The 25,344-nt window shown below is 39.7% G+C and overlaps 1 protein-coding gene across 1 annotated transcript in view; it reads left to right on the forward strand.

Moving 5' to 3' along the window:
* PPTC7 (protein phosphatase targeting COQ7) overlaps positions 1-23,141 on the forward strand; it is a 35,207-nt gene extending 12,066 nt beyond the window's left edge. Inside the window, exons 2-6 of the mRNA XM_065890484.1 lie at positions 11,215-11,394; positions 16,471-16,669; positions 20,198-20,321; positions 21,858-21,987; positions 23,083-23,141. Coding sequence (XP_065746556.1) covers positions 11,215-11,394; positions 16,471-16,669; positions 20,198-20,321; positions 21,858-21,987; positions 23,083-23,141 — 692 coding nt within the window. The remainder of the gene's footprint in view (positions 1-11,214; positions 11,395-16,470; positions 16,670-20,197; positions 20,322-21,857; positions 21,988-23,082) is intronic.
* Positions 23,142-25,344: the final 2,203 nt, after the last annotated feature.

The following is a 25,344-nucleotide window of genomic DNA, read 5'->3' on the forward strand; positions in this document are numbered from 1 at the left end:
GCGCAGGCTCTGGACGCGCAGGCTCAGCGGCCATGGCTCACATGCCCAGCCGCTCCGCGGCATGTGGGATCTTCCCGGACTGGGGCACGAACCCGTGTCCCCTGCATTGGCAGGCGGACTCTCAACCACTGCGCCACCAGGGGAGCCCTCATCTTTTAAACATTATATATGAGTGGGAATTGGCTTTTGATTGTGACCATAGACCAGTGTTTGTAGAGCTTGCAGCCAACACTGATCAAAGACTTTTTTTCTGATTGCTACAGGGCAGACCGGTCTATATACTGTTATTTGGCCTTTTTTTTTTTTTTAATTTATCTTTGGCTGCATTGGGTCTTCGTTGCTGCGTGCAGGCTTTCTCTAGTTGCGGCAGGCGGGGTCTACTCTTCATTGCAGTACACGGGCTTATTGTGGTGGCTTCTCTCGTTGCAGAGCATGGGCTCTAGGCACACAGGCTTCAGTAATTGTGGCGCGTGGGCTCAGTAGTTGTGGCACACAGGCTTAGTTGCTCCATGGCATGTGGGATCTTCCCAGACCAGGGCTCTAACCAGTGTCCCTTGCATTGGCAGGTGGATTCTTAACCACTGTGCCACCAGGGAAGCCCTGGCCTTAAGAGAGACATAACTCTCATTTATTGCATGTTGGCCGTGAGCTGAGCACTGTGACGAGGCACTCTTTAACACCATTATCCGTGTTCCTCACACCAGCACTGTGATGTTCATGATTTTATTCCCATTTACAGGTGAACATAATGAGGCTCAGAGAGCTACCCAAGACACCCTTAGTACACCTCATCCTAATCCTGGAGCTGGAATTTGAACCCAGATCTGACTCCAAAGCCTTGCCCAGTGTGTGTACACTGCCTTTTAAGTCAGAAATGATTATTTAAAACTTTGTTTTACTGGGTCTGAGTACTATTTAGTTATAACTATTCCTAGGCTAATAATTGAGCAAAGCCCCTTAATTAAAGCAGATAAAGGCCTTAGCGAGCCTGTTGAACTAGTCAGTAGGCCACAGGAACTTTGGTGGCCTCAGGCCAGCCCTTTGCTTCTGGGGGACCTCCTAAATACCTTAACTCCTGCAGTGCATTGTTTCGGCTAATTGCTGGTGAGAGGTTCGTGGCAGGGGTGTGATAGGCATTTACCTAGAGGTGAGGTTTCTCTGCTCTTAGAGCTGTAACCTCCGCCTTTATTACTTGTACTTTATCCATATTAGTTGAAATCGCAGGGAACTGCCCAAAATGCCTCTCTCCTCGGCCTCCTCCTCCCCCACAACTCGGTATTTTCATCCTTCCAGGCTCAAATCAGAGACTTCTCCATGAATGCTTTTCTAATTCCTTTAGCTAGATGTAATCTGATCTTCCTTGCTTTTGGCTTTAGTGGTACATGTTTATTTTGTTTTATTATAGCCATTTATCTTAAGCTGCTCCAATTCCCCCCCCCCCACTACCACTTGATTTTAAGTTCCTCTTGGCGGGAAATCTTTTATTGTATGTAAATCCCTTTGGCTCCCTTTCACCACATGTCTTGCATATAGGAGATGTTCAATAAAATGTGTTGACTAATTTTAATATTGAATGTAAGTGTAAAATGCAATTCTTAACTGAATTCATATAGTTTATCATCTCTCCCATAAAGGCAACATGTACTCATTACTGGAAAAATGGGGAAGTATGGAAAATAAAAAGAAGAAAAGGACTTCCCTGGTGGCGCAGTGGTTAAGAACACGCCTGCCAATGCAGGGGACCCTGGTTCGAGACCTGGTCCAGGAAGATCCCACATGCCACGGAGCAACTAAGCCTGTGGGCCACAACTACTGAGCCTGCGTGCCACAACTGCTGAAGCCGGCGCACCTAGAGCCCATGCTCCGCAACAAGAGAAGCCACTGCAATGAGAAGCCCACGCACCACAACTAAGAGTAGCCCCCACTTGCCGCATCTAGAGAAAGCCAGCGCACAGCAACGAAGACCCAACTCAGCCAAATAAATAAATAAATCTTAAAAAAAAAAAAAAAAAGATTACTTGTTCTACCCCGTCAAAGGTCATTACTTAGTTGAACAATATATAGGGGAAATATAATTTTCAGAAATTAAGGGTCAGTTCTTGGCAAGCTTTTTTATTTTTAAAATTTATTTATTTTTGGCTGTGTTGGGTCTTCATTGCTGCATGCGGGCTTTCTCTAGTTGCGGTGTGAGTGGGGGCTACTCTTTTTTTTTTTTTTTTTTTTTTTAAATATTTATTTATTTATTTGGTTGCACCGGGTCTTAGTTGCGGCACGCATGTGGGATCTAGTTCCCCGGCCAGGGATCAAACCCAGGCCCCCTGCGTTGGGAGCATGGAGTCTTAACCACTGTGCCACCAGGGAAGTCCCGGGGCTACTCTTCATTGCGGTGCGTGGGCTTCTCATTGCGGTGGCTTCTCGTTGCAGAGCACAGGCTCTAGGCACGCGGGCTCAGTAGTGTGGCTCACAGGCTCTAGAGCACAGGATCAGTAGTTGTGGCGCACGGGCTTAGTTGCTCCGTGGCATGTGGGATCTTCCCGGACCAGGGCTCTAATCTGTGTCCCCTGCATTGGCAGGCGGATTCTCAACCACTGTGCCACCAGGGAAGACCTTAACTTGGCAGGCTTATTGAAAAGAATTATGTTCTCACTTTTTTTAAAAAAGCGTTTGTGCCAGGGTTGCATGTGACTTGACCTCTCCCAGAGGGTGGTGTTTTAGTAAAAAGCAGCTCTTATTTTTATAGAGGGGTGGAGAAAGCAGGGGGTGAAATAGTATCCTCTTTAGGGTTAGGTCAGGGTATATGGCTTAATTGTTGTAAATATTAGGTTAACCTTTAAGACCGAAATTCTAGATCTAATCTTATAAATAGAAGGAAAAATTTTCTCTTAGCCTACAGGGCCAGTACAAGTAGACACGCATCAGATAGCTGGACTTTAATTGCTGTTACTTTCTTATTTAAACGTTAAATTATTAGGCATTGTGTAACATTTTCTAATATCTAAAAACTAACAGAAGCCTCAGCTTTAATAGAAGGCCTTAATTCTGTAACACACTAAGGTCCCTGTCTCTACTGTTCATATCTTAAAATAAGTGTGAGCCCCCCAGATGATTTGTCTGTTGCTTCCTCCTGTCTAGAAAGCATTGCTGACAGCATTTAGCATTTGAGGAAGATACTGTTGCAGCTCAGAAAGGAGTGAAGTGACCTTTATCTGTGACTTAACCTTCAACTTTATAAGATACTCAAGGTCCTCAGCCACAGTTAAGTCAAAACATATCATTCCACATTAAATATTTGGTATTTAAACAGAAGAGCTAGAGGAAGTTAGAGGAAGACCATTTTTCTTTTAAAAAGGTTGACTGAGTTTCTTTGCCTTCACACTATCATTTCCTAATCGTCTTCTACTACCCAGAGTAGTCTGGAGATTACCGTCTCTAATTAATGAAATATTCTGGACAATGGGTTTAAATGTATATATGTATGTGTGTGCATTTTAATTTGATTAATTATTAAGTAGTTTCAGGTTTACTAAGCTAGAAAGGAATAGTTATTTTGTTTAGAATTCTAAAACATAAAATAGAACATTTATTCCTGCTTTGAGTCCGTATTTGAGTTTTATTAACTGTCCTGGACAGTACTATTTCTTTTATTTATTTATTTTTGGATGCGTTGAGTCTTCGTTGCTGCATGCCGGCTTTCTGTAGTTGCGGTAAGCGGGGGCTGCTCTTCGTTGCGGCTCATGGGCTTCTCATTGCAGTGGCTTCTCTTGTTGCGGAGCACGGGCTCTAGGCACATGGGCTTTGGTAGTTGCAGCGCGTGGGCTCTAGAGCGCAGGCTCAGTAGTTGTGGCTCACGGGCTTAGTTGCTCTGCGGCATGTGGGATCTTCCCGGGCCAGGGCTTGAACCCGTGTCCCCTGTATTGGCAGGCTGATTCTTAACCACTGCACCACCAGGGAAGCCCTGGACAGTACTATTTCTTGAGCAGGATTTGAGTTTTGCTTATAAGTGTCCCTTTTTATACATTTTGTCATAGGGTTGAACCTTTCTTCCTTCCATCCTTTCAGCTTTATTGCCTCAGCTTTGAGTTAGCTGTTCTGCTTAGAGATCTTGAGTTCTTTTTTTAATGTTTACTTTATTTATTTATTTTTGGCTGCATTGTGTCTTTGTTGCTGTGCACGGGCTTTCTCTAGTTGCGGCGAGTGGGGACTACTCTTCATTGCGGTGGGTGGGCTTCTCATTGCGGTGGCTTCTCTTGTTGCAGAGCACAGGCTCTAGGCACGCAGGCTTCAGTAGTTGTGGCTCACAGGCTCTAGAGCGCAGGCTCAGCAGTTGTGGCGCATGGGCTTTGTTGCTCTGTGGCATGTGGGATCTTCCCGGACCAGGGCTCGAACCCATGTCCCCCGCATCGGCAGGTGGATTCCGAACCACTGCACCACCAGGGAAGCCCAAGATCTTGAGTTCTTGACGTAGACTTGGTATCTGGAGAATTAGAAGATGCAGGTTTCATTGGGACTAATGCGTAGTGGTTATTTTGGGGAAACTTCTTGCAAAGGGAATATATCACTTGTTAAAGCGGGAAGAACGTGATAATCTATATAATTTCACCTCTAGAGAACTGAAAGGAGTGTTAGTCAAAGCAAATTGTACTTTTCTGAATAAATCAACTTTTGAATACATTTTTCCAGTAATCCTTCTTTTTGTTCCCGTTGGGATAATTGTTTGCAGAAGCATCTCACAGTCCTGAATCACAGGGGAGTGTTTTTAATGCCCAAATAGTTGAGGCTTCAGAATTGTTGATACAAGTGTGATCTGTTCCATTTGATAGAAATTGAGTTTATACTCTGATCTCATTTTTCTCTAGTTATAATGCTTCATGTTGTGATGCCCCTAGACAAATAAGGTTGGCTTTGAGACCACTAGACTATAGTATTTGAAGAAGAGCCTTGGCATCTGAAAAGAAGCCAGCTGTAGCACTGCAATAGATACTGCCTAACCAGTTCCCTGTCAGATGAGTGCTTGCTGCAGAAAGTGTAAAACCAGATATCCTTATCCCTTGAGTACAGAGGGTCTCCTGCTGCTTTTATCATTCAACTCTTGTGATCCAGCCAGATTCTTACTCAATTTCTCCTCTGGAGTTTCAGTTCACTATCAGGTACCCATCCTAGTAGATAGGAGATGTGTTTCACTGATGGAAAAACAATCCCTGTAGAACCGTCTTACTTCATTAGAGAGAGTATGAGGCTCAATGTAAAATGCCTCGAGATCATCAAAGATGCAAGGAATAAAGCTCTATATTACCTTTGGGTACTACTTAGTATTTGAAATTCTGCCAGAGCTATTGGATAAAATCAAATTACCTATTTTTCTTCACTGATGCTTATATTAAAATTGAAATTTAGTATTTATTTTTTGGGTATCACTTTCTTCTGGAAAATGTCTTGTAACTAATTCCATGTCAATCTGAAGATGAGTGTAGTAAGAAGAGTTTAAGAAGAACGGCAGCCTCATGCTGATGGCTGATAATGGATAATGATGGAGAGACTCAGGCTGATGATCGCTTAGTTCAAAATCTTTTTCAAGGTGAGCCTTTTGCCAGCTACACAGTTAGGTGGCCGAATGCAGTTGGAAGGAGGATTTTTAAGCTTCCACGATTTCAGCTTACTTACCAAATCTTTTTTCCTTGAATTTTCTGGTTAGAATAAAGCTATTAAGTAAAATTCTGCATTAATAGCAAGCTAAGTGATTTTTTTTCAAGTACATCAAAGTTTTGTTTTTATATGATTATAACTAAGGCAAAGACAAAAAAGTATTAATCAGAAAAATGAAAATTGTTACTTTAAGAATTTTCTTCCTATAAAAAAATATATTTAAATGATGGGAGATAACACCAGAATTACTCTTTCTCCTTCTCTCTTAACTCTTTACTTTAGAAAAGCAATCTACAGAAAACTTAGCAAAATATTTTATAAAAATCATAAATATAAATATTTTCTAGTTGGCTATTTCCCACTTCATAAAACTTGACATTTTCAGTTGTAAATGGTACAACTAAAGGAATTTTCTGTGCCCTATAGTCTCTTCTCAGCTTTTTGCTCAGCTATTTCAGATATGTAACCATTATCTTAATCTAATAATGGTTTTAATTGGATTTTAGGTCAAAGGAAACACTTAAGCTAGACGTGCGCTGACAGAATGTTATTAATGGAGACATAAGGTGATTACAGTGAGTTAAATGAAATAGCTTCTATATTGGTGCAAACTCTTTATCTTGGCATTCAAAGCCTTTCCAGTTCAGTCCACCTTTTCAACTTCACCTCTCTTTACCGCTAAAGAAATTATATCATTCTGACAAATTGTATTACTTGGCTGTTTCCTAAACTTAATCAGTTATATCTATGTTTGTAATTTGATGCCTGAAGTAAGATGCAAATCGCAAGTGAGCTGTTTGGCCAGGAATTCTCGTTCCTAAGATAAGATCCCCCTTAAGTCCTTAAACTTTTTACTCTATACTCCCTGAGCATCCAGTCCATTCTGTGGTGTCAGTACTGGACCTTTGTCAAAGAACTGGCCCTGATTGCCTTCCCCAGTGCAGACTCTTAGTTCCTGACTTCATACAGAACATTTCCACAAAAATGCCCTACCGGTGCCTGAAACTCAGCATACCTGAGACAGAAGTCAGTATCTTCTAAAGGCATTTTCACCCCCTCCTAACTGGGGAATCATTAATATTCATTCCTGAAATCCAGAAACCTATTGATATAAAATGTATTGATGGAGAGCTGTCTTGTCTTTATGTCCTTTGTATTTCCAGTGGTTGTCTATTCTACTTTTCTCATTATCTCTAACCTAAAATCTTGCAGCTGATGCCTGACCTCTTACCTCTCTGAACCCGTTCTGTCCACTGCTGTCAGGATTATTTTTCTAAAATATAGATTGGATTATATCACTTGTACCCAGAAACCTTGTGACTTTTTATTGTCTAGAGCAGTGCTCTTCAGTAAAATATACTGTAAACTATATATGTAATCTTAAATTTTCTAGTAGCCACATTTAAAAAAGTAAAATGAAACAGATGGTGTTAATTTCAATTAATATATTTATTTAACCCAGTATATCTAAAATGTATGTTCAACATGAAGCTAAGACATTTTACAATCTCGGGGGTACTACGTTTTTGGAATCCAGAGTGTATTTTACATTTAACAGCACATCTCAATCCATGCTAGCCACATTTCAAACTGAATAGCCACATGTGGGTAGTGGCTCCTGTATTGGACAACACAGGTCTATTAGCATAAAGCTTAAAGTTCTTGGACTGCAATTTTGGGCACCCCACAGCTTCAGCCCCTGCCCTGCATATTTCAACTTCTCCCCACTCACCCAAGCCCCACCCACACCTAATTTGCCATTCTTTTCCTTTAATTACTCTTCCCTGCCTGAGGAAATCTGACTTACCTTCCAGGGCCAGATCTGAATGCCACTTCCTAGTGAAAGCTTGCTCCATTCTCGCAGTGCCCCATAAGCATTAACCACTTGCTCTTGACTCTTCTGTAGCAGCATTTGTGAGAGCTGTTTGTCTAGATCCCATGAGTGAGTAGTCTAGCTACCCACTAGAAGGTGAGCTTCCCGGAGGCAGGATATGTCTCCCTCAGCTTCTGTTTCCTAGTATTCACTGTAGCCTCCATTTGCTCTTAGGGATATTCTTATCCATTGTTGTTTGATATCTTCGAGATCTGAAGCAATCTCTCCTTTAACAGTTGTTTTCTTTACCTCTGAATGAAATTTCCCTTTATATCTGGATCAGTTCCACTGTTCCACTGTGGATTGAAGCTTTTGCTTATGCAAGAGAGGAAATATTCATTTTCTTATAGAAATAACTGCCTAATATGAATTAAACTAGGTTTCAAATGTAGGTTATTCTGGTTTTAGCCTGGTTCTAATCCCAAATATAACTCTTCCTGTTATATAACTTGTTCTTTGTAAGTAAATTATGTATGTATACTAAGACTTTTTTCACACAGCTTTATTGAAAAGTTTATATGCTTTTTGAATCTCTTTTTCCCCCTAAAGAGTCTTGGCCAATGGAGTTTTGCCTGTGTTCTTTTTCCCGTATAAGAGCAAACAGGTGCCTGAAAGGTTACCTCTATTCTGGGAGAAATCTGATTAATGTTGAAGGGCTATGCCAGGTCAGATTCTATAACCTAATGACAGATTATTTAGTGAGTGCCGGGATCAACTCTCAGCATTATCTCAGGTTTTAATGGTTTTCTTATGAAGGATATTTGTAGATGAAACCAGTTTGTATTTAAAGTTAATTGTGGCTCTTAGATCAGAAACTGGCTAAGAAATTCATTCCTCAAGCAAACAGTAGTTTGAGAAGAATGAATGATTCATCAGATGGAGTTGCAAGGACTATAATTGCATTCTGTGTTTTAACACAAATTGTTGCATTTAAATCATGGTAAAATCTTATCCCTGGTGACGTAAGAATTCCTCAAAAGAAGTTCCTATTAAACTACCTTAAATTTTTGTAAGAATTTCTAGATATCCTTACAGCTGCTTGAAAAGCACCAAAAAATGATAGTCTTCCTGGGAGGGTAGACCTCAGTCATCCCTGATGCTTCTCTTTCCCCCACCCTCACTGTACCGCATTCAGTGTACCTGTGAGTCTTTTTGTTTCACTGGATCCCAAATCCCTGCACTCTAACCACACTGCCACCATTTCACAACTGGGCTACTGAGACAGTCTCCTGATTTATTCCCTTTTCTGCTTTTGCTTTCCACACAGCAGGCAGAAGGATCTTTCTTCTTATCATTATTACTATTTAAATTTTATATAATGGAAAATTTCAAATATACATCAAGGTAGAGGGATGAATGTACCTCTCATTATTCAACTTCAGTTATCCATTCATGGCCAGTCTTGTTTCATCTACTCTTTTGTCACCACCCCCCCCCCCCAATATTTTGAAACAAATCGCAGACATCATATCATCTAACCAACTAATTTGGAATTGCCCTAAAGTGAAATTTTGCCTTGGGACTTCCCTGGCAGTCCAGTGGTTAAGACTCTGAGCTTCCACTGCAGGGGGCATGGGTTCAGTCCCTGGTCTGGGAACTAAGATCCCACATGCCGCACGTGCGCAGCATGGCCAAAAAAAAAAAAGGGAAATTTTGCCCATTGGTTGGTCACAAAAGGTGAGGAAAGTTGCTTCTCCAATAGTGGTAAGTTATTTGTCAACCTCTTTGCTGTCTTCCAATTCTGTTTCTTATTATTTTTTCAGGATGTGTTCCATTTCTGCTTGATAAGTGCCATCACCAGAAAAATAGTTGAATGTGTTAATTTCATGTTAAGCCAGTTTTTCAGGGATACATGTAAGCACTTTCCTACTTTTGCACCAAATATGCTCTTTGAAGTGTGTGTGAAAGTTGAATGTACAAAAAATGTAAATATAGGTCAATTATACTTAAAAACAAACTCATAGGAAAAGAAATCAGGTTTGTGGTTACCAGAGGCAGGAATATGGGAAGGGAATTGGATGAAGGCAGTCAAAAGGAGCAAACTTCCAGTTATAAGATAAATAAGTACTAGGAATGTAATGTATACCATGATAAATGTAATTAACACTGCTGTGCGTTATATATGAAAGTTGTTGAGAGCAAATCCTAAGAGTTCTCATCACAAGGAAAAAAATATTTTTCTATTTAATTTTGTGTCTACATGAGATGATAGATGTTCACTAAACTTACTGTGGTATCACTTCATGATGTATGTAAGTCAAATCATTATGCTGTACACCTTAAACTTTTACAGTGCTGTAGGTCAATTATATCTCAATAAAACTGGAAGAAAAAATGTAAATGTGTATGTGGGGAGGATGTTTCATGCTCAGATAGCCTTAAAAATTATAAATTCCCTAATTAATATTTTTATCATAAAATCAATACATGCTCATTATAAAAATAAAATTTTAATAATACAAAACAGTATGAAGTAAAAAGCTTAACTCTCCCATTTGTTCACAGATTTTTTATTTTGAAAACAACTATAGTTGTCATTCCAGAAAGCTTCATTTGTGGTCACTTAAAATTTTAATAATGTATATATCTGACATTTTAGTTTGAATTTTAGTTTAGTTTGAATTTCAAATAAACAACCTCACAGTTTTTGAATTTAGTAGACTGTTGAATTTAGAAATTGATTTTAATGTTGAACAACTAGCTTGGTGTTGCAAGGGATTGACTAGGAGATGGTATGGTGTTGACTTTGATGTCTAATTTTTCTTGAGCACTAGTTTCCTCTCGATAAAGGAGTCTTAGGCAGACTGTGAACTCATCAGCAGCTCTGTGGACCCGTGAAAAATCTCTATACCAGTGCTGTTTAATGGAAATATAATGTGAGCCACACATGTCATTTTAAATTTCCTAATATTCACATTAATTAAAAATAAAAAGAAACAGGTCACACTAATTTTAATAATGTATTCTCTTTAGCACATTATATCCAAAATATTAGTTCAACATGTAATTAGTATAAAAATTAATGAGCTATTTTACCCTTTTTTTCATACTAACAAGTTTTCAAAAATCCAGTGTGTGTTTTATACTTAGAGCACTTCTCAGTTTGCATCAGCCTCATTTCTAGTGCCTGCTAGCCACGTGTGGTAGTGGCTGTTATACTGGGCAGTGAGGCCCTGTACAGGATAGAGGTTGTCTCAGAGGGAGGAGGAAAGGGGGTGGGATATATTCTTAATTTTGTTCTCTCTTTCACAGTTATTGACCAATATTTGAAGTTAAAAGTTTGCTGCTTTTGGTATTCTTAATGATGGACAGCTCTGGCTCAGTTGTATTCTCACTAGCATCAGCACTTTTTTAAAAAAATCCATTTTCATTCCTATAAAATACAACAAAGATTAATAACACAAATACTTCTGTACAAAGATGAAAATCCTGCTGAAATCGAACTCTTGGCTGGGAGGCAATGCCACCCTGTGGTAGCTCACGTGTTTATTCATCAATATATGAAAGATCAGATTCTAACTAGAGAATGTGGCTTAGGAGTATTAGTGTTTAATACATTAAACCTGAGCACTTTTTATTCTGAATTTCAGGGTAAATAGATGTACTAGTACATAGTAAAATTAGTATTAGGAAAACAGGGGTAAGAATTCCTGAGACGTTGGTAAGAATATCCTTTGAATGTAAATTTCTTTTTTTAGGGGTCGCAGATGGTGTAGGAGGATGGAGAGACTATGGAGTTGATCCGTCTCAGTTCTCAGGGACTTTAATGCGGACATGTGAACGGTTAGTAAAAGAAGGACGGTTCGTCCCAAGTAATCCCATTGGAATCCTCACCACAAGCTACTGTGAGTTGCTGCAAAATAAAGTACCTTTGCTTGGTAAGTAGATATCCTATGCGTTTTCCTCTCTAAAGAAGCCCAGAAAAAAAAAAAAAAAAAAAGAAGCCCAGGAGATGGTTAACAACAAAACCAAGAAAGTCACTTACCAGCCCAGCTCTTTTTCTGAGGCTCTTCCTATTAAGCAATTTGATGGAGAAGCTGTGGACAACACCAGAATACATAATACTGCTTGAAATAGATACAACCACTTTGGAAAACAATTTAGAATTACAGAATAAAGTTCCACTTCTGGGTCTTTACCCTAGACTAGAGAAACTCTTGCACATCTGTGTATCAAAACATAGGTACAAGAATGTTCATAGTAACATTATTTATAATAGCAGAAAACTGGGAACAACCTAAAAGCCCATTTATAGTAGAAAAACGCATTTTGAAAAGGAATGAGTTAAGGTTGCATGCAGTACTCAGGAACATGTTGTTGAGGGAAAAGAGGACATTGCAGAATATCACCTAACAGTCTGATTCCATATATTTCAAATTCAGAAACATAAACAAGTAAAACTGTATTGTTTAGGGATTCTAAAATATGATAAAAGAAGAAAGAAAAGCATGTGGTTATATAATTGGGATAGTGATTCTCTCCCAGGGAGGAAAAAAGGGGATAGGTCCAGCATGTAAAACTCAGTTGATTACCTGTGAGGAGTTCAGGTTGCAGATTGGCTCCCCAGCTACTAGCAATTAACATTTAGTCTGTGTAGATCCCTGTTAATCTTGTATTAGAAAATTTACTAATACCCAGTGTTTGTTTTCTGTTATGCTAATGGAGCATCCTTTGGCTAAGCTTCTACATTTGTTTGTTAAATGGTTTCTTGGGAACTTACCCAAGCCTTCTAAGCAGGCTCTCAGAAAGGGTGTTATTAAGTTTCTGCTAACTGCCAGCATCTTTCTGGTTACTAGAAGGCCTCCCTCCCAATCACCATGCACATTTAAAATCAGCCCTCAATGTTCAATGTTAACAGAGATCTCCATGTTGTAGAATTTTGCCTTCAATTTAAAACCTTTGTAAGAAGGGGTACTTTTCATCATGCTACCATCTTCTGTCTTCTCTGTGCTGTGATTAACTAGCTTGTTCTCCTTCTAACTGAAGAGAAAGCTTGTCTAGAAGTTTCAATATACTGGTTTGTCTTAATTTGCTGTTTTGGGCATGCAGTCTTGAGCTTGCCTGATACCGTGAAACATCCTAGATTCTATTTCATCTCTGTAAACTTGCCGTATGACTTTGGGCAAACCACTTAACCTCTGACCCCTTATTTCATATGTTAACTGGATAAATCTTTTTTATGAAACACAATGACTTAAAGCTTCTTGCAATACTCAGAAACATGTTGAGGGAAAAGAGAACATTGCAGGGTGCCATCTAACAAAAGAATCTGTAGACAGGGATACCAGGGGCCTGAGTCTTCTGCCAACACCACCCCACCCTGCACCCCACAGTGCATTTACTAAATTACTGTGACTTGGAATAACCTGTTAAAACCTGTAACACCTATCCTGATTTTGTACTTTGAAAGCTTTGGTTTTTGCTGTATTTCTTCCTTGTTCCTACTTTTTCCCCTCTTCACCTTCATGTAACTGGGAGAGCTTAATAAAATAAATTTAAGGACATATAAGAGTTTTTCTTGCACTGAATATTATGACTACCTCTTTCTCCTAAAAAACACGGTGAAATAATCCTTCGTTACCATGTTTGACACATATACACTTCTCTCTTACCTTATCTACACATCTCTAAGCTATTTGTAACTAAAACTCAAGCATATTTTGGCAGACAGGCTGCTGAGTTTTACTGAACCTCAGCTATACTCGCAAGTAATAATTTTATAAGATTAGGTGATCCTTTTTAAAAAAATTCTGCCATTGCTAAAAAGCCTATAACATAATTCCAATATAAAGGGCAAGCTGATAGCTGTAACCACTTATTTCTTGAGAATTTCTAGCTGCTTTTAGATCTGGGTTGGCATCACAGGCTAATTGTTGACATTATTTCCTCAGAAACCCTTAAGTGGATTTAGGTCTTATGAAGCCAACATATCTTAAGAATTTGAGGGGTTAATCCCAGTAAGGCTATCCCTTTCTTTCTTTGCTGCACAAAAGGCTTAGTGGTAGTTTACAGAATAAGGGCCAGGTGATAAAAATACTTCCATGTTAGCGTGAGGGATTTGCTCAGGGACCTGTCTGGATTGCTCAGTCGTCAGAACATTCACACTGTTGTTCTTAGCACTCTTTTCTTCTTTGCCAGTTTGTTCCTCTCCAAACACGTAAGAATGGTGAGCTCTTCTCCCAGTATTAGGCTACCAGGGCCCGAGCCGCTGTACGCATCAGTAATTTGAAGAGGCAGAGGAGTTTACACACTATGAGCCCAGATGATTCTGTAAGGCTGAGCTTCCCTTCGTTGGTGCTGCTTTGTATATTAAAGCTCTGTCTATCACTCATGAAGACCATTTTGATTCTAACGCAGTGGGTTACTGCCACAAGGGTAGCAAAATGATAGCCTGGACTTGTCAGTGAGTAATAATGAGTCAATGTGAGTCCTTCCTGCAGCACAGTTTTCAAGGCTGTGCTACTCATCTGTCATTTTTTTGTTCTCAGTTAAATTAATTCCATCAGCTTTCAGAAGATCTTTTGTGTGGTGATTCTATTAATGACGTAAATGATTGGAGTTTCTGTGCATTGAGTTAGGAGGGAAGGGTAATTGGTGATTTTAGCTCTAATATAAGCTATGGAGTAGGTTCTCTGACAGCATGGCCAGTTAGTTACATTACCCATGTTTTTCTTTTCTTTGACAATTAATGGGTAGGGACTAGATAGCTTAGCATTAAAGTGTCAAGTTTATACACATGCATATACTGTAGATAACAAGGAAACAATTTCTGAACATTACAGTGACACAAATGATTATATTTAAGTGTTTTTAAATTAAGTTACACATTTTCACTAAGGAAAAATTAATAACAAAAATTAAATTACCTATAATCCACTAAGAAAGCTGTTAATTTTTTAGTGATTATACTCCCTGACTTTTTTTCTTTGCCCATAGAATAACAACAACAGGAATTGAATCTACTGTGTGCTCACAATAGCTCCAGTGAGGTAGATTTGTAGGCATTTTTGTTCCTCATTTTGTTAGGAAGAAACTGAGGCCTAGAGAGAATAAGTGGTTTGCCCACGGTCATGTCATGTGGCTAGAAAATCATAGAGCACTGGGATTTAACACAGCTGGTTCCACAACCTGTTTATTTTGTTTCTTTTTGCCTTTTTTTTTTTTTTTTTTTGTGCGGTACACGGGCCTCTCACTGTTGTGGCCTCTCCCGTTGCAGAGCACAGGCTCCGGACGTGCAGGCTCAGCGGCCATGGCTCATGGGCCTATGGCCGCTGAGCTGAGATTCCCACGGCACGTGGGAATCTTCCCAGACCGGGGCACGAACCCATGTCCCCTGCATCGGCAAGTGGACTCTCAACCACTGCGCCACCAGGGAAGCCCAATTTTATTATTTTAAATTTATTTATTTAATTAATTTATTTTTGGCTGCATTGGGTCTTCGTTGCTGCACACGGGCTTTCTCTAGTTGCGGCGAGCGGGGGCTACTCTTCATTGTGGTGTGCGGGCTTCTCTTGTTGTGGAGCATGGGCTCTAGGCACGTGGGTTTCAGTAGTTGTGGCAGGCAGGCTCAGTAATTGTGGCTCACGGGCTGTAGAGCGCAGGCTCAGTAGTTGTGGTGCACAGGCTTAGTTACTCCGCGGCATGTGGGATCTTCCCGGACCAGGGCTTTAACCCGTGTCCCCTGCATTGGCAGGCGGATTCTTAACCACCGTGCCACCAGGGAGGTCCCCAGTCCCTTAATTTTAGATGTTGAGGTTGTTACCAGTTCTTTGTGATCTTATGCAGTGTTTTTGTACTTAAGTCTTGTTTGCATCTCTAATTATTTTCTTATGATAAATCCTCACAGTAGAATTGCTAGATCAAAGGATATGCACATATTTCAGGGCAATATTGTCCTTTAGAAAGGTTATTTAGTTCTACTCTCTTACAACTGTGAAATGAGAGTGACCATGTTTCCTACACTAGTGCAGTGATCATTTTTTAGAAATATATTTACAGACCATTTACATTTATTTCTTGGTAAACTGCTCATTTTTCTATTTTGCCATTTTTCTGGCAAAATAGTCACTTGTTTCACTTAAATTATCTTTCATTTTCAGATATATTTCTCTCACACAATTTTAGTGGCTATCAAATAGCTAACACATTATTTTGTTATGATAAATCTTCACAGTAGAATTGCTAGATCAAAGGATATGCACATATTTCAGGGCATAGGTTGAAATTTTAGCACTTGAAAGCACTTTCACTAATTGTACTATCAGCCTCAATGTGGGGAAGGTCATGTGAGCTGTGTGCTGCAAAGGTACACAGAAGCTTCTGCTTGGAATGTGGTCTCTTCTCTCTGAACAGGTAGTCTCTGTAAAGTGAACAGGTTGATTCCACAAGCTACCTGGGAAAATTGGTCTTGTTACTTCATAGTGAGTCAGTCTTCAGTAAAAGTTCTTCATGACCTCAGCAGATGGAAATTCTGTTTAAAATTGTAATTATGTGCCTTGTCTTAAATGTTAGTGAATTTCACAGAGAAGGCTTTCTGCCTATGACTAATGAGAAATGTCATGGAAACGTAACATGCTCCTTCTGGCATTTTAAGTATTAAAACTAAATATCTCAACAACATCCTTTTGAGCATTTGAGATAGATTATAGCACTATTGAAATAATGTGGTTAAATACCAGCCATTTTTATTGTTTCCTGTCTCTGCAAGTGGAAGAATCCAAGTCATCACTGGCCCACGTAACTATGCATAGTATAAATCCTGTTTTCTTTCCCCGTCACGTTGATCCTCATCAGGTTACTACGGACATTGATATGGAGCCATAACTAAGAAAGGTCCCGTTTAGGCAAAGGAGATTCAAATTATGGCATGTTGCTCTTTGGGGTGATATGATAAAAATGTGTATGCAGAGACAGCCTAGAAAGAGAAAATAAATGGAGATCATTTTTGTTTCTAGGTAGCAGTACTGCCTGCATCGTGGTGCTGGACAGAACTAGCCACCGCTTGCACACAGCAAACCTGGGCGACTCAGGCTTTCTGGTTGTCAGAGGTGGTGAAGTTGTGCACCGATCAGATGAACAGCAGCATTACTTCAACACTCCGTTCCAGCTCTCAATCGCACCCCCTGAAGCCGAGGGAGTCGTCTTGAGTGACAGGTAATCTCCCCATTCTCACCAACAGGTTCCTTCCTATTCCCCTTAACTACAGTGTTGGAGATAGGCATTTTCCATTCTCATGTGAGAAAAGAAGGCACACTGAGGACCTTTTAGTCTGACATCGAAAGATACTGCGCTTGAACTTGATATTTCAGCCAAGTTGAATTCTGATAAACACCTGATAATTTGACAAGACTATGAAAATACTATTTCAGGCTTACAGAATATCAGTTTTTCATACCAAGACCACATGGTACATACAGTTGTATTTGTTAAATTGTGCTGGAGAAATGAGTCATTGTTTGTCTGTGCCATTGCCTATACAAGATTTTGCATACGTTATTAGGGAAAAATGCAAACAGACATCTGCTTTATTTATCAGAATAACTTCCTGATTCTCGGGGCCTCCTATAATATGCATCAAATAGAACTTGCAGTCCCTGCAAAACTTGTCAGGCAAAGTTAACTTTCAGGAAATGGACTCAGAGGTGGTCTGATGGTGCTCTTGATGTGTTCTGTTCTTTTTTTCTTCTGATACCTTCTCTCAGTTCATTTTTAAATTGTCAAGAACTTTCCAGGAAAATCAGGACTTTTTTGAATCAACTTTTACAGTTTATCTTTTCTAAGATCAGAGTACAGAGTAACACTAAAACAGTCTCAGATTTCACTGCCTTTAACAGCCTTACAGGGCTTGACACAAACATTGTTGGCAATTCATAAATGTGGTTAAATGGGTAATGAACCTTTTGTAAAAGTAGAAGCATTCTAGCAAGTGCCTATTGTCTCTACTTAATAGTTCTTATTGGGCCAAATCTTAAGTCCAAACTAAGATAAAATGATGATTACTGCCATCTTTTAAACTGGAATGAGCATACTGTATAATTAAGTACAGTATTACCCATCTGAAGTCTATTGCTGACTCCTAGAGAGAGGGAAGCAGTTTTTTACTTTCAGATTAAGGCAGATTACCATAATTGGAAGAAAATTTGATTATAGGCCCTTCTTCAGTTGGCTGTAATGCACATCAATATAGCCCTGTTGGAGTGGGGAGAACTCAGAACCCCAAGGCGTTCGTAGATGTCAAGTTCAGCTAACAGTTTTTGGAGAACAGTGCTTTAATTTTCCTTTACTTGATCCTTGTTGTTTTGGCTTCTGAGTGCTAGAGCGGCCCTGCTGTTCCTCACACGCTATCTTTGGGACAGTCTGGTCAGGACAGCACTTGGCCTGGCCTGCCAGTGAGGTGGAGGTTGCTTCCCCTGGAGCCCAGAGGCAGCATGCTAGCATGTGATTTCAGCTCGTGTTTCAGTGCAGTCAAAAGTTTCCAGCAGCACAGTATGTTCAATCAAAATGGGCAAAACTGCAGCTGGCGGAACACCAAGCTCATGGGTGGGAGTGTTGGGAGAAGAGGACGATCTGTCCAATGGCAGCGAGTCTCTCACAGACAGAATAGCAAAGGACACTCCTGGGGAAAGAAAAACCTCAGCATAAAATAGAACTTCCGTGCCAACCTGGTCATTAATCTAAACTTCTAGAATCTGATTAGTTTCCAAAGACTGAGCAAATGTGAAATGTCTTGTATTGTTTCTCTTTATTCCACAGAAGAAATTGACCTGGTTTCTACCAGTTTTACAGTCTTTTTTAAATTTTCTTATTTTTTGGTCTTTTTTGTTTCCCAGCTGCATGTTATCTCCTTAGTTATTAGTCCCTCTTATCTATAAAAGATTATTTTAAGCTTAACTTACAGATTTCCTTTAGTAGCTGTTCTTACAAAATGTTTACTGTATAACTGTGTAAGCGAAAGCTAATTTGTTCCTTGCCAAAAGCCTGTCACAGAACTTCTAGATGTGCTGCTGCTTTCCTCAGTCAAGAGAAGACAAACTAGAAATTTCCTCAGTGCGCTTTGCGTAAATCCCCAGCAGGCATGGGTGGGCTGTTTGTTTTTATGTTTTCTTTTTGCAAATTTTATAACCTGTCACACAAGTTTTTTCTTCTTTTTTTTTTTTTTTTTTACTCAAGCTTAGGGTGCTTTGATTCTGTCTTCATATTCTGGGTCAGTGTATGAATTTTTTCCTGGCTCTTGTTCCCTAATTACAAGTGAAGGTAGATTATCAGATATCTCACCTTTTCCTCACCTTGGAGGCTTGGAAGCAGTGGAGCTGGCCTTTGGAAATGGCTGAGAACCAGCCTCTGAGGGGACCATTAACTCTTTGAATATATTTTCTCTTCTCCCCACCTGTGGTTCCCCCCACCCCCCATTCTTATATCTGTTTTCTTATATCTTTTTAAAAGTTGTACACAAAGGGCTTCCCTGGTGGCGCAGTGGTTGAGAGTCCGCCTGCCGATGCAGGGGACGCGGGTTCGTGCCCCGGTCTGGGAAGATCCCACGTGCCGCGGAGCGGCTGGGCCCGTGAGCCATGGCCGCTGAGCCTGCGCGTCCGGAGTCTGTGTTCCGCAACGGGAGAGGCCACAACAGTGAGAGGCCCGCGTACCGCAAAAAAAAAAAAAAAAAAGTTGTACACAAAAAGATGTAGTGAAAAATCAAGCTTCTGTCCCTACCCCATCCACACATTCTGTCCTCAGAGGCAGCCACTGCCAGATTTATTCTCTGCATATAGAAGCGTCTCTCTGTCTCTCTCTCTCTCTCTCTCTCTCTCTCTCTCTCTCTCTCCCTCCCCCTCCTCTCTCTCTCTCTCTCTCTCTCTCTCTCTCTCTCTCTCTCTCTCTCTCACACACACACACACACACACACAAAGTACCTTCTTCTCTTCATTAACAATATAGTAATGAGTTTTTCCCCAATTTGGAGGGTCAGTTACTTTGTTTCTTCTATTCATTAGATATTACTTGAAGACCTACTGTGTGCCAGGCACACTACTAAATAAGTAACCTGTACATGATGAGCACTTTGTAAACCCTGGGAGACACACAGTCCTTACTCTACCAGAGTAAGTATGACTTAGTAATACTAATTTGGTATTACTAGTAATATACTAGTAATTACTAGTATTATAGTAAGAAATACCATTGCAGGTATTTCATATGAATTAATTCTTATAGGATTTGCATGCTCTCCTCCATAGTGCTCAGTTATTCCACTATAACACAGCCTCCTGAGAGCCAAATTCAAGCCTGCAGGGAAACTGATGAGTGGAAAGTGAATAAGAGAGGATGGAATTTGGCTCTAAAGAATTAGGAAACAAAGACTCATTTCCACCAGGATTTTAGAGGCATTTTAGTGTCTGACTCAGAAAAGAACCCTTCCGCCTTTTAAACCACATGAGACTAATCATCAAACTCAGTTTTACTTGATAGTTTTAGTTAAGCTTTTGAAATATTTGTATCAGAGTTTTCAGTTAATTTTTTTCAAGGTTAGAAATTTCAGAATGGTGTTTTTTTATTATTGACTGCTACTATATATTAGTTTTCCTTAAAGCCTCATTACATTGTAGCATCATTCCCATTGGAAACTTTTAACAGTTATCTCTAAAAGGCTCTGTTAACTTTGTCCCTACGCTGTCCTTGTCACAGCCCGGATGCCGCTGATAGCACATCTTTTGATGTCCAGTTAGGAGACATTATCCTGACGGCGACAGATGGACTCTTTGACAACATGCCTGATTATATGATCCTTCAGGAACTAAAAAAGTTAAAGGTAATTAAAGGTTGGCCTTTGGAAACAGTGACCCTCTCTGGGCAGCTGATTTTTATTAATTCAATTGCATTATCTCTTTTTGTAGTTTTGGAAAGGACTATTTTGTGAATTTAGGAAAATAAAAATGGTTCTAATCTTTGAAACAGTTGTAGATAGAAATATTCACAGTTGGAGAACTTGAAGGGAAAAGAGGCTTCTCATCCAAGCCTTTATTTAGTAGGGTGGTAAAGGTAGGAAAAGTCCAGATGGGCGATTTCTTGTTTGTGTTTTTAATGGTATTTTAATGGTATTTAATGGTGTTAGTTGCTGGTTGTCTTTTTCACTTTTTATTCTCCTAGCAAACTCAGCAGGTGTTCAGGCTGGGAAAGATAGGAAATCATCATACCAGAGCCAGCCAAGGCAGCAGCCAAGGGCAGCAGGCAGCCAGGGGCCTTGATGTGATCTGAGCTGTCATCAGTAAAGAAACTGTTCAGATTTGGCCCATACAGAGAGTGGAAGGAAGTGAAAACCAGTCTGCATATTCTCCTGGCTTTGTAAAGTACTGACTCTGGGGAAAATTAGTCTTTTCTCATGTTTTTACCACTAACCAGTATGACTTTGAGTAAGTTTCTAAACTTTTTAAGCAGTATTTTCCTCACCTGTAAAATGGTGGAGTGGTACAAAAGGCCTGTTTTGTAGGGTTTTGTTAAGGATAAACCAAGACCATGCATTAGAAACCCTTAGCACTACACCTTGTCTGTGGGGCCTAGTAAAGGTCAGGTGCTTACACGTGCTGGCACTGTGCTCTGTGTGGTAACAGAATGACAAGCAGAAATGACACATTCCCTGCCCTTATGGAGCTTACATTCTAGTGGAGGAAGACAGATAATACAGAGAAAGAAAGAATAGCTATAATGGTGGTGGTAAATAAGAAGAAGAAAAATAAAGCAAGGTGAAGGAATACAGAATAGGGAGGGATTTTCAGTAGGGCAACTGGCAGCCCTTACTTGGAGAGCACACTGTGCTTGGCCAGGGGGGCATTCCCAAGCAAGGAAGCTTTTGAGGTCATCCCGAAGTGCTATCAAAATCCGCCCTTTCAACCCCATCCCATTTTAGCAAGAATGCCTTAAGAATTTCAAGTGGGAAAAAAAAACAAATATGAAAATTCAAGGGACTTCCCTGGTGGTCCAGTGGTTAAGACTCCACGCTTCCACTGCACGGGGTGTGGGTTTGATCCCTAGTCAGGGAACCAAGATCCCACATGCCGCATGGCGCGGCCAAAAAAAAAAGAAAGAAAATTCAAACTTCAGGACCCAAGTCCATGCAAAGGACTTTCTAATTGACATCTTATGCAGGCAGCACTGGTGATCTCATTCATTTTAGTTGAGGTATAATGTTTCATTGTCTTCTCTAACTGGAATAAAACTTAAATGGTGGAAACTATGATTAGATAAATGTTACTGTCTTAAAAAGCGATGCTTGCAAGTGATGTTTACTGTGTGCAGAAATCATGTGAGGCATTATGGTAAAAATAACTCCCTCATGTTTTCATATTAGAATTCAAATTATGAGAGTATACAACAGACGGCAAGAAGCATTGCTGAGCAAGCTCATGAGCTGGCCTATGACCCAAATTATATGTCACCTTTTGCACAGTTTGCATGTGACAATGGATTGAATGTGAGAGGTAAGCATTCTTTAGGAAGGTCATAGGGACTAACTGGGGACATAGAGGATGGGAGCATTCTGGGCTGTGGGTGAGGCAAACTACAGCACTGGGGTGAGACTGCTGAGGTGCCCTCTCCCAGCTGTGAGCCCGTGGGAGCAAGGTCAGCAGGCTGTAACACTGAAGGACAGAGCAAGTGCATGTCATCATGTGTTCCCCACAGAGGTGCCCTTCAGAACTGAATTTAATTGGCTGCAGAGGCAGGTGGAACCTGAAGCCCTTTATTGCTGCCACTGCACTGCTTGGACCTGAGCCCCAAAAGCCTCCGAGCTCTGCCTGGACATTCCTAACAGCTTAAACATTCTGCCCTTCATGAGTCTGACATTTCACTTCTCCCTTCCTCTGGCTTTGTGGGACTCATTGACAGTATTTGCCTGCCAAATTGCCATGGCAGGTTTTGAAGATGGAAGTAATGTTAGACTGTCCTTGCCTAAAGAGTCCTCCTATCTACTGAGCGATATGTAGCTTTGGGAGCAGGCCAAGTAGCTCAGTCTTGGAGCTCAGATGACATGTTGGTACTAGCATATCAGAACTAGCAGAGTTGGTCAGTTTCTTGCTGGTAGAATCTTAGGATATGTAAAGCATTTCTTAGCTGTCCAGGAAATATTCAAATAGAAAAAAGCACATGCCATAGCTGATTGCCAGATTAGAATACAAGACTATTACTAGTTTCAAAACATTGGATATGTTTGTCGAAATTAGGATTGTGGGTATAACATGTAACTTTCTTGTCAGGCAGAATTAATCTTAGCCACATTTTGTCTTTATTATGATTGCTATAAACAGAGGATGTGGTGGTGGCCATTTTAACAGAGCTGTTGTAAAGGAGCAGGGAAGGTTTTTTTTTAAAAGTTTCAATGAAATTACATGTAATTTCTTGGTGCGTTTTAACTATTTATCAAATGGTTTGTTTCCTTTTTTCTGCCAGAGTATATTGACAAACCAAACCTGCCTGAAATACCAGTATTTGTTTCCTAGTACTTATTTATTTAGGCTTACATTTTGTATTGACTTTTCCTTTTAAAATATATAAATATGTTTTCATTTTCATTTTAGGTGGAAAGCCAGATGACATCACTGTCCTTCTCTCAATAGTGGCTGAGTATACAGACTGACTCACCTAGGTGTCAACTCCTGCCTCTCCTTTCATCATCCCAAATTCTCCCCTACCGTGTGTGCTGATCCTGCTGGCAGGACCATGTTTCTTTGCTACTGATCTCAGTGGCCAGTGATGTAAGCCTTTTGCCTGTCTTTTTGAGACCCCATTGAGATCTTTGTTGAGAACCACTACTGTCATTCACTAGCTCATATCTGCCAGCAACATTTGAAGAGAATCAAGATTTGAAGATTGGTCTTCACTTCACATTGTCCTTTCCATGATGGGATGGAGGTTTTCAAAGCCAAAATGTCTATTACTTTTCAAAAACAGTTGAAGTATTGAAAATGAGTGATATTGGTAAAGTGAATTCAAAATTAGAATGTGTTAAAGGGATTTTAAAAGTCTAACACAAATTGTATGTTATGGTACATCTACTAGAAACATACGTTATATATTATCAAAAGATATGTTACACGTGTACTATACAGTCTGTTATGATTGGGTGTGGCTTTATGTTTTCATTATAAACTCCTATTTTTCAGGGGCTTATAATCTTGCTCTAAAACATTGTTCTGGATTACAAAATCTTGATCCGGGGAGCTTTTTTTTTTTGGTTACAAGTTGGAAGAAAAATTCAGTTTAGTTCTATGTATGCAAATGTTTCATGGTTTTTAAAAGATGATTAATTGTGCTCCTGTGATGAAAGTTTCAGCAGTTTATTGGTTACTGCATATCACAGGCTGGTGGCCTGATCTGCAGGGGGGTTTGGGGAGACTCCTTACCAAAAATTTTTAATGGAAATATTATTCAAGGTTATAAATTCCTCAAAGCCTACAAATTTAATGTTACAGCTGAAATTCCTCCCAGCTGTCTGATATGATGCCCCTGTGTGGGAGCTTTAGGCCCATAGGCCTGATGGGTTGAGAATGGAACAGCTCTAACTTTGAATTTTGTTGGCCTTTGATGGTCACGCTATACCCCTTTTCTCACTCTCAGACCTGTTGTTAATAGCCTTGCTTTCTATAGAGCATGTACCAAATTCAGGGAGTCCATGTGGAAAGAACACTGTGGGCAGTGGCACAAGAGTCCACGAGGAAAACTCCTAGTGATGATATGACATTTGCATTTGCCCTACACAGAAATTTAGGGGTTTCTGAATCAAGCTTAATGTTTACAGTTTCCGAATAGCCATCTTGCAGTGTATAGTTTCCTTATAAAATTACCCCACATTCAGTTTTTCCATTATCTGCAAATTCAAACTTATTTTTAAGGTTTGTGTACAAGTCGACTGCTGTAAAGATATATATTTTTGGGTCAGTTTTTTTCCTTCATTAACTTCGTGGTAGAAAAATATATATACTTAGAAATCCTTAAATTAAAGCCATGTTTTATATATGTCAGGTAACATTGGTGTATAGATGAGAATGCAATTAAACCTAATGAGAATCTACTTGAGAATATAGAAAGTCTCTTTCTCTAAAGGAGATACTTACTCCCTGGTTTATTGCATTAAAACTTATGTTTGAGGTTACCTCAACTTGTTTTAAAAGATTTTGTTTTGTGAATTTGTACTGTATATTTGAGTAACTGTCAAGCTTTTGTTTTATTTAAAAATGTTTAACATGTACCATGTACATGTCATTACTATATTTCAATGCATCATGCTTGTAACAGGCATTTCATTTATAATAAGAATGAGTTATTCATTTGTAAGCCGTTCAGTAATTTATCTACTATTCCTAAATTGGCATAATGTTAGATATCTATTTTGAATCACCTTTAATTACATGTCAGAATGCCTTAACTACCCTAACTTGACAAAACAATTCTTTGGTAGAGGAGATGGGGGGTGGGGTGGGGGGTGGAGAGAGACTCTGTTTAAATAATGAGAATCCATCGTGCTGTGATAAAACACAGAAGCGTGAGTGGCAAGTGGCGGGGTATTTATTTTGCACAAACTATTTGCAGTCTCTGTGTATTTAAAAAGTAAAAAAAGTTGCATCCAGAAGGGTTTTGTTGGAAGGAATACATTTACACTTGGGCTGACAACTTCAGTTCTTTTGTTGGGTTTTTAATCATTTCTGGTCAGAGGTATGGAGCCTTATGATCTGGATATATTTTGTATTAATTTTCCAGTGCATACATTTAATTCCAGGTAAGAGCAGTGCTGGTCACGTCACTGGCTTTCTCTGCACTCATCTAAACCCATCAAACACAGT

This window comes from Phocoena phocoena, chromosome 13 (genome assembly GCF_963924675.1).
Source record: "Phocoena phocoena chromosome 13, mPhoPho1.1, whole genome shotgun sequence".
NCBI lineage: Eukaryota > Metazoa > Chordata > Mammalia > Artiodactyla > Phocoenidae > Phocoena > Phocoena phocoena.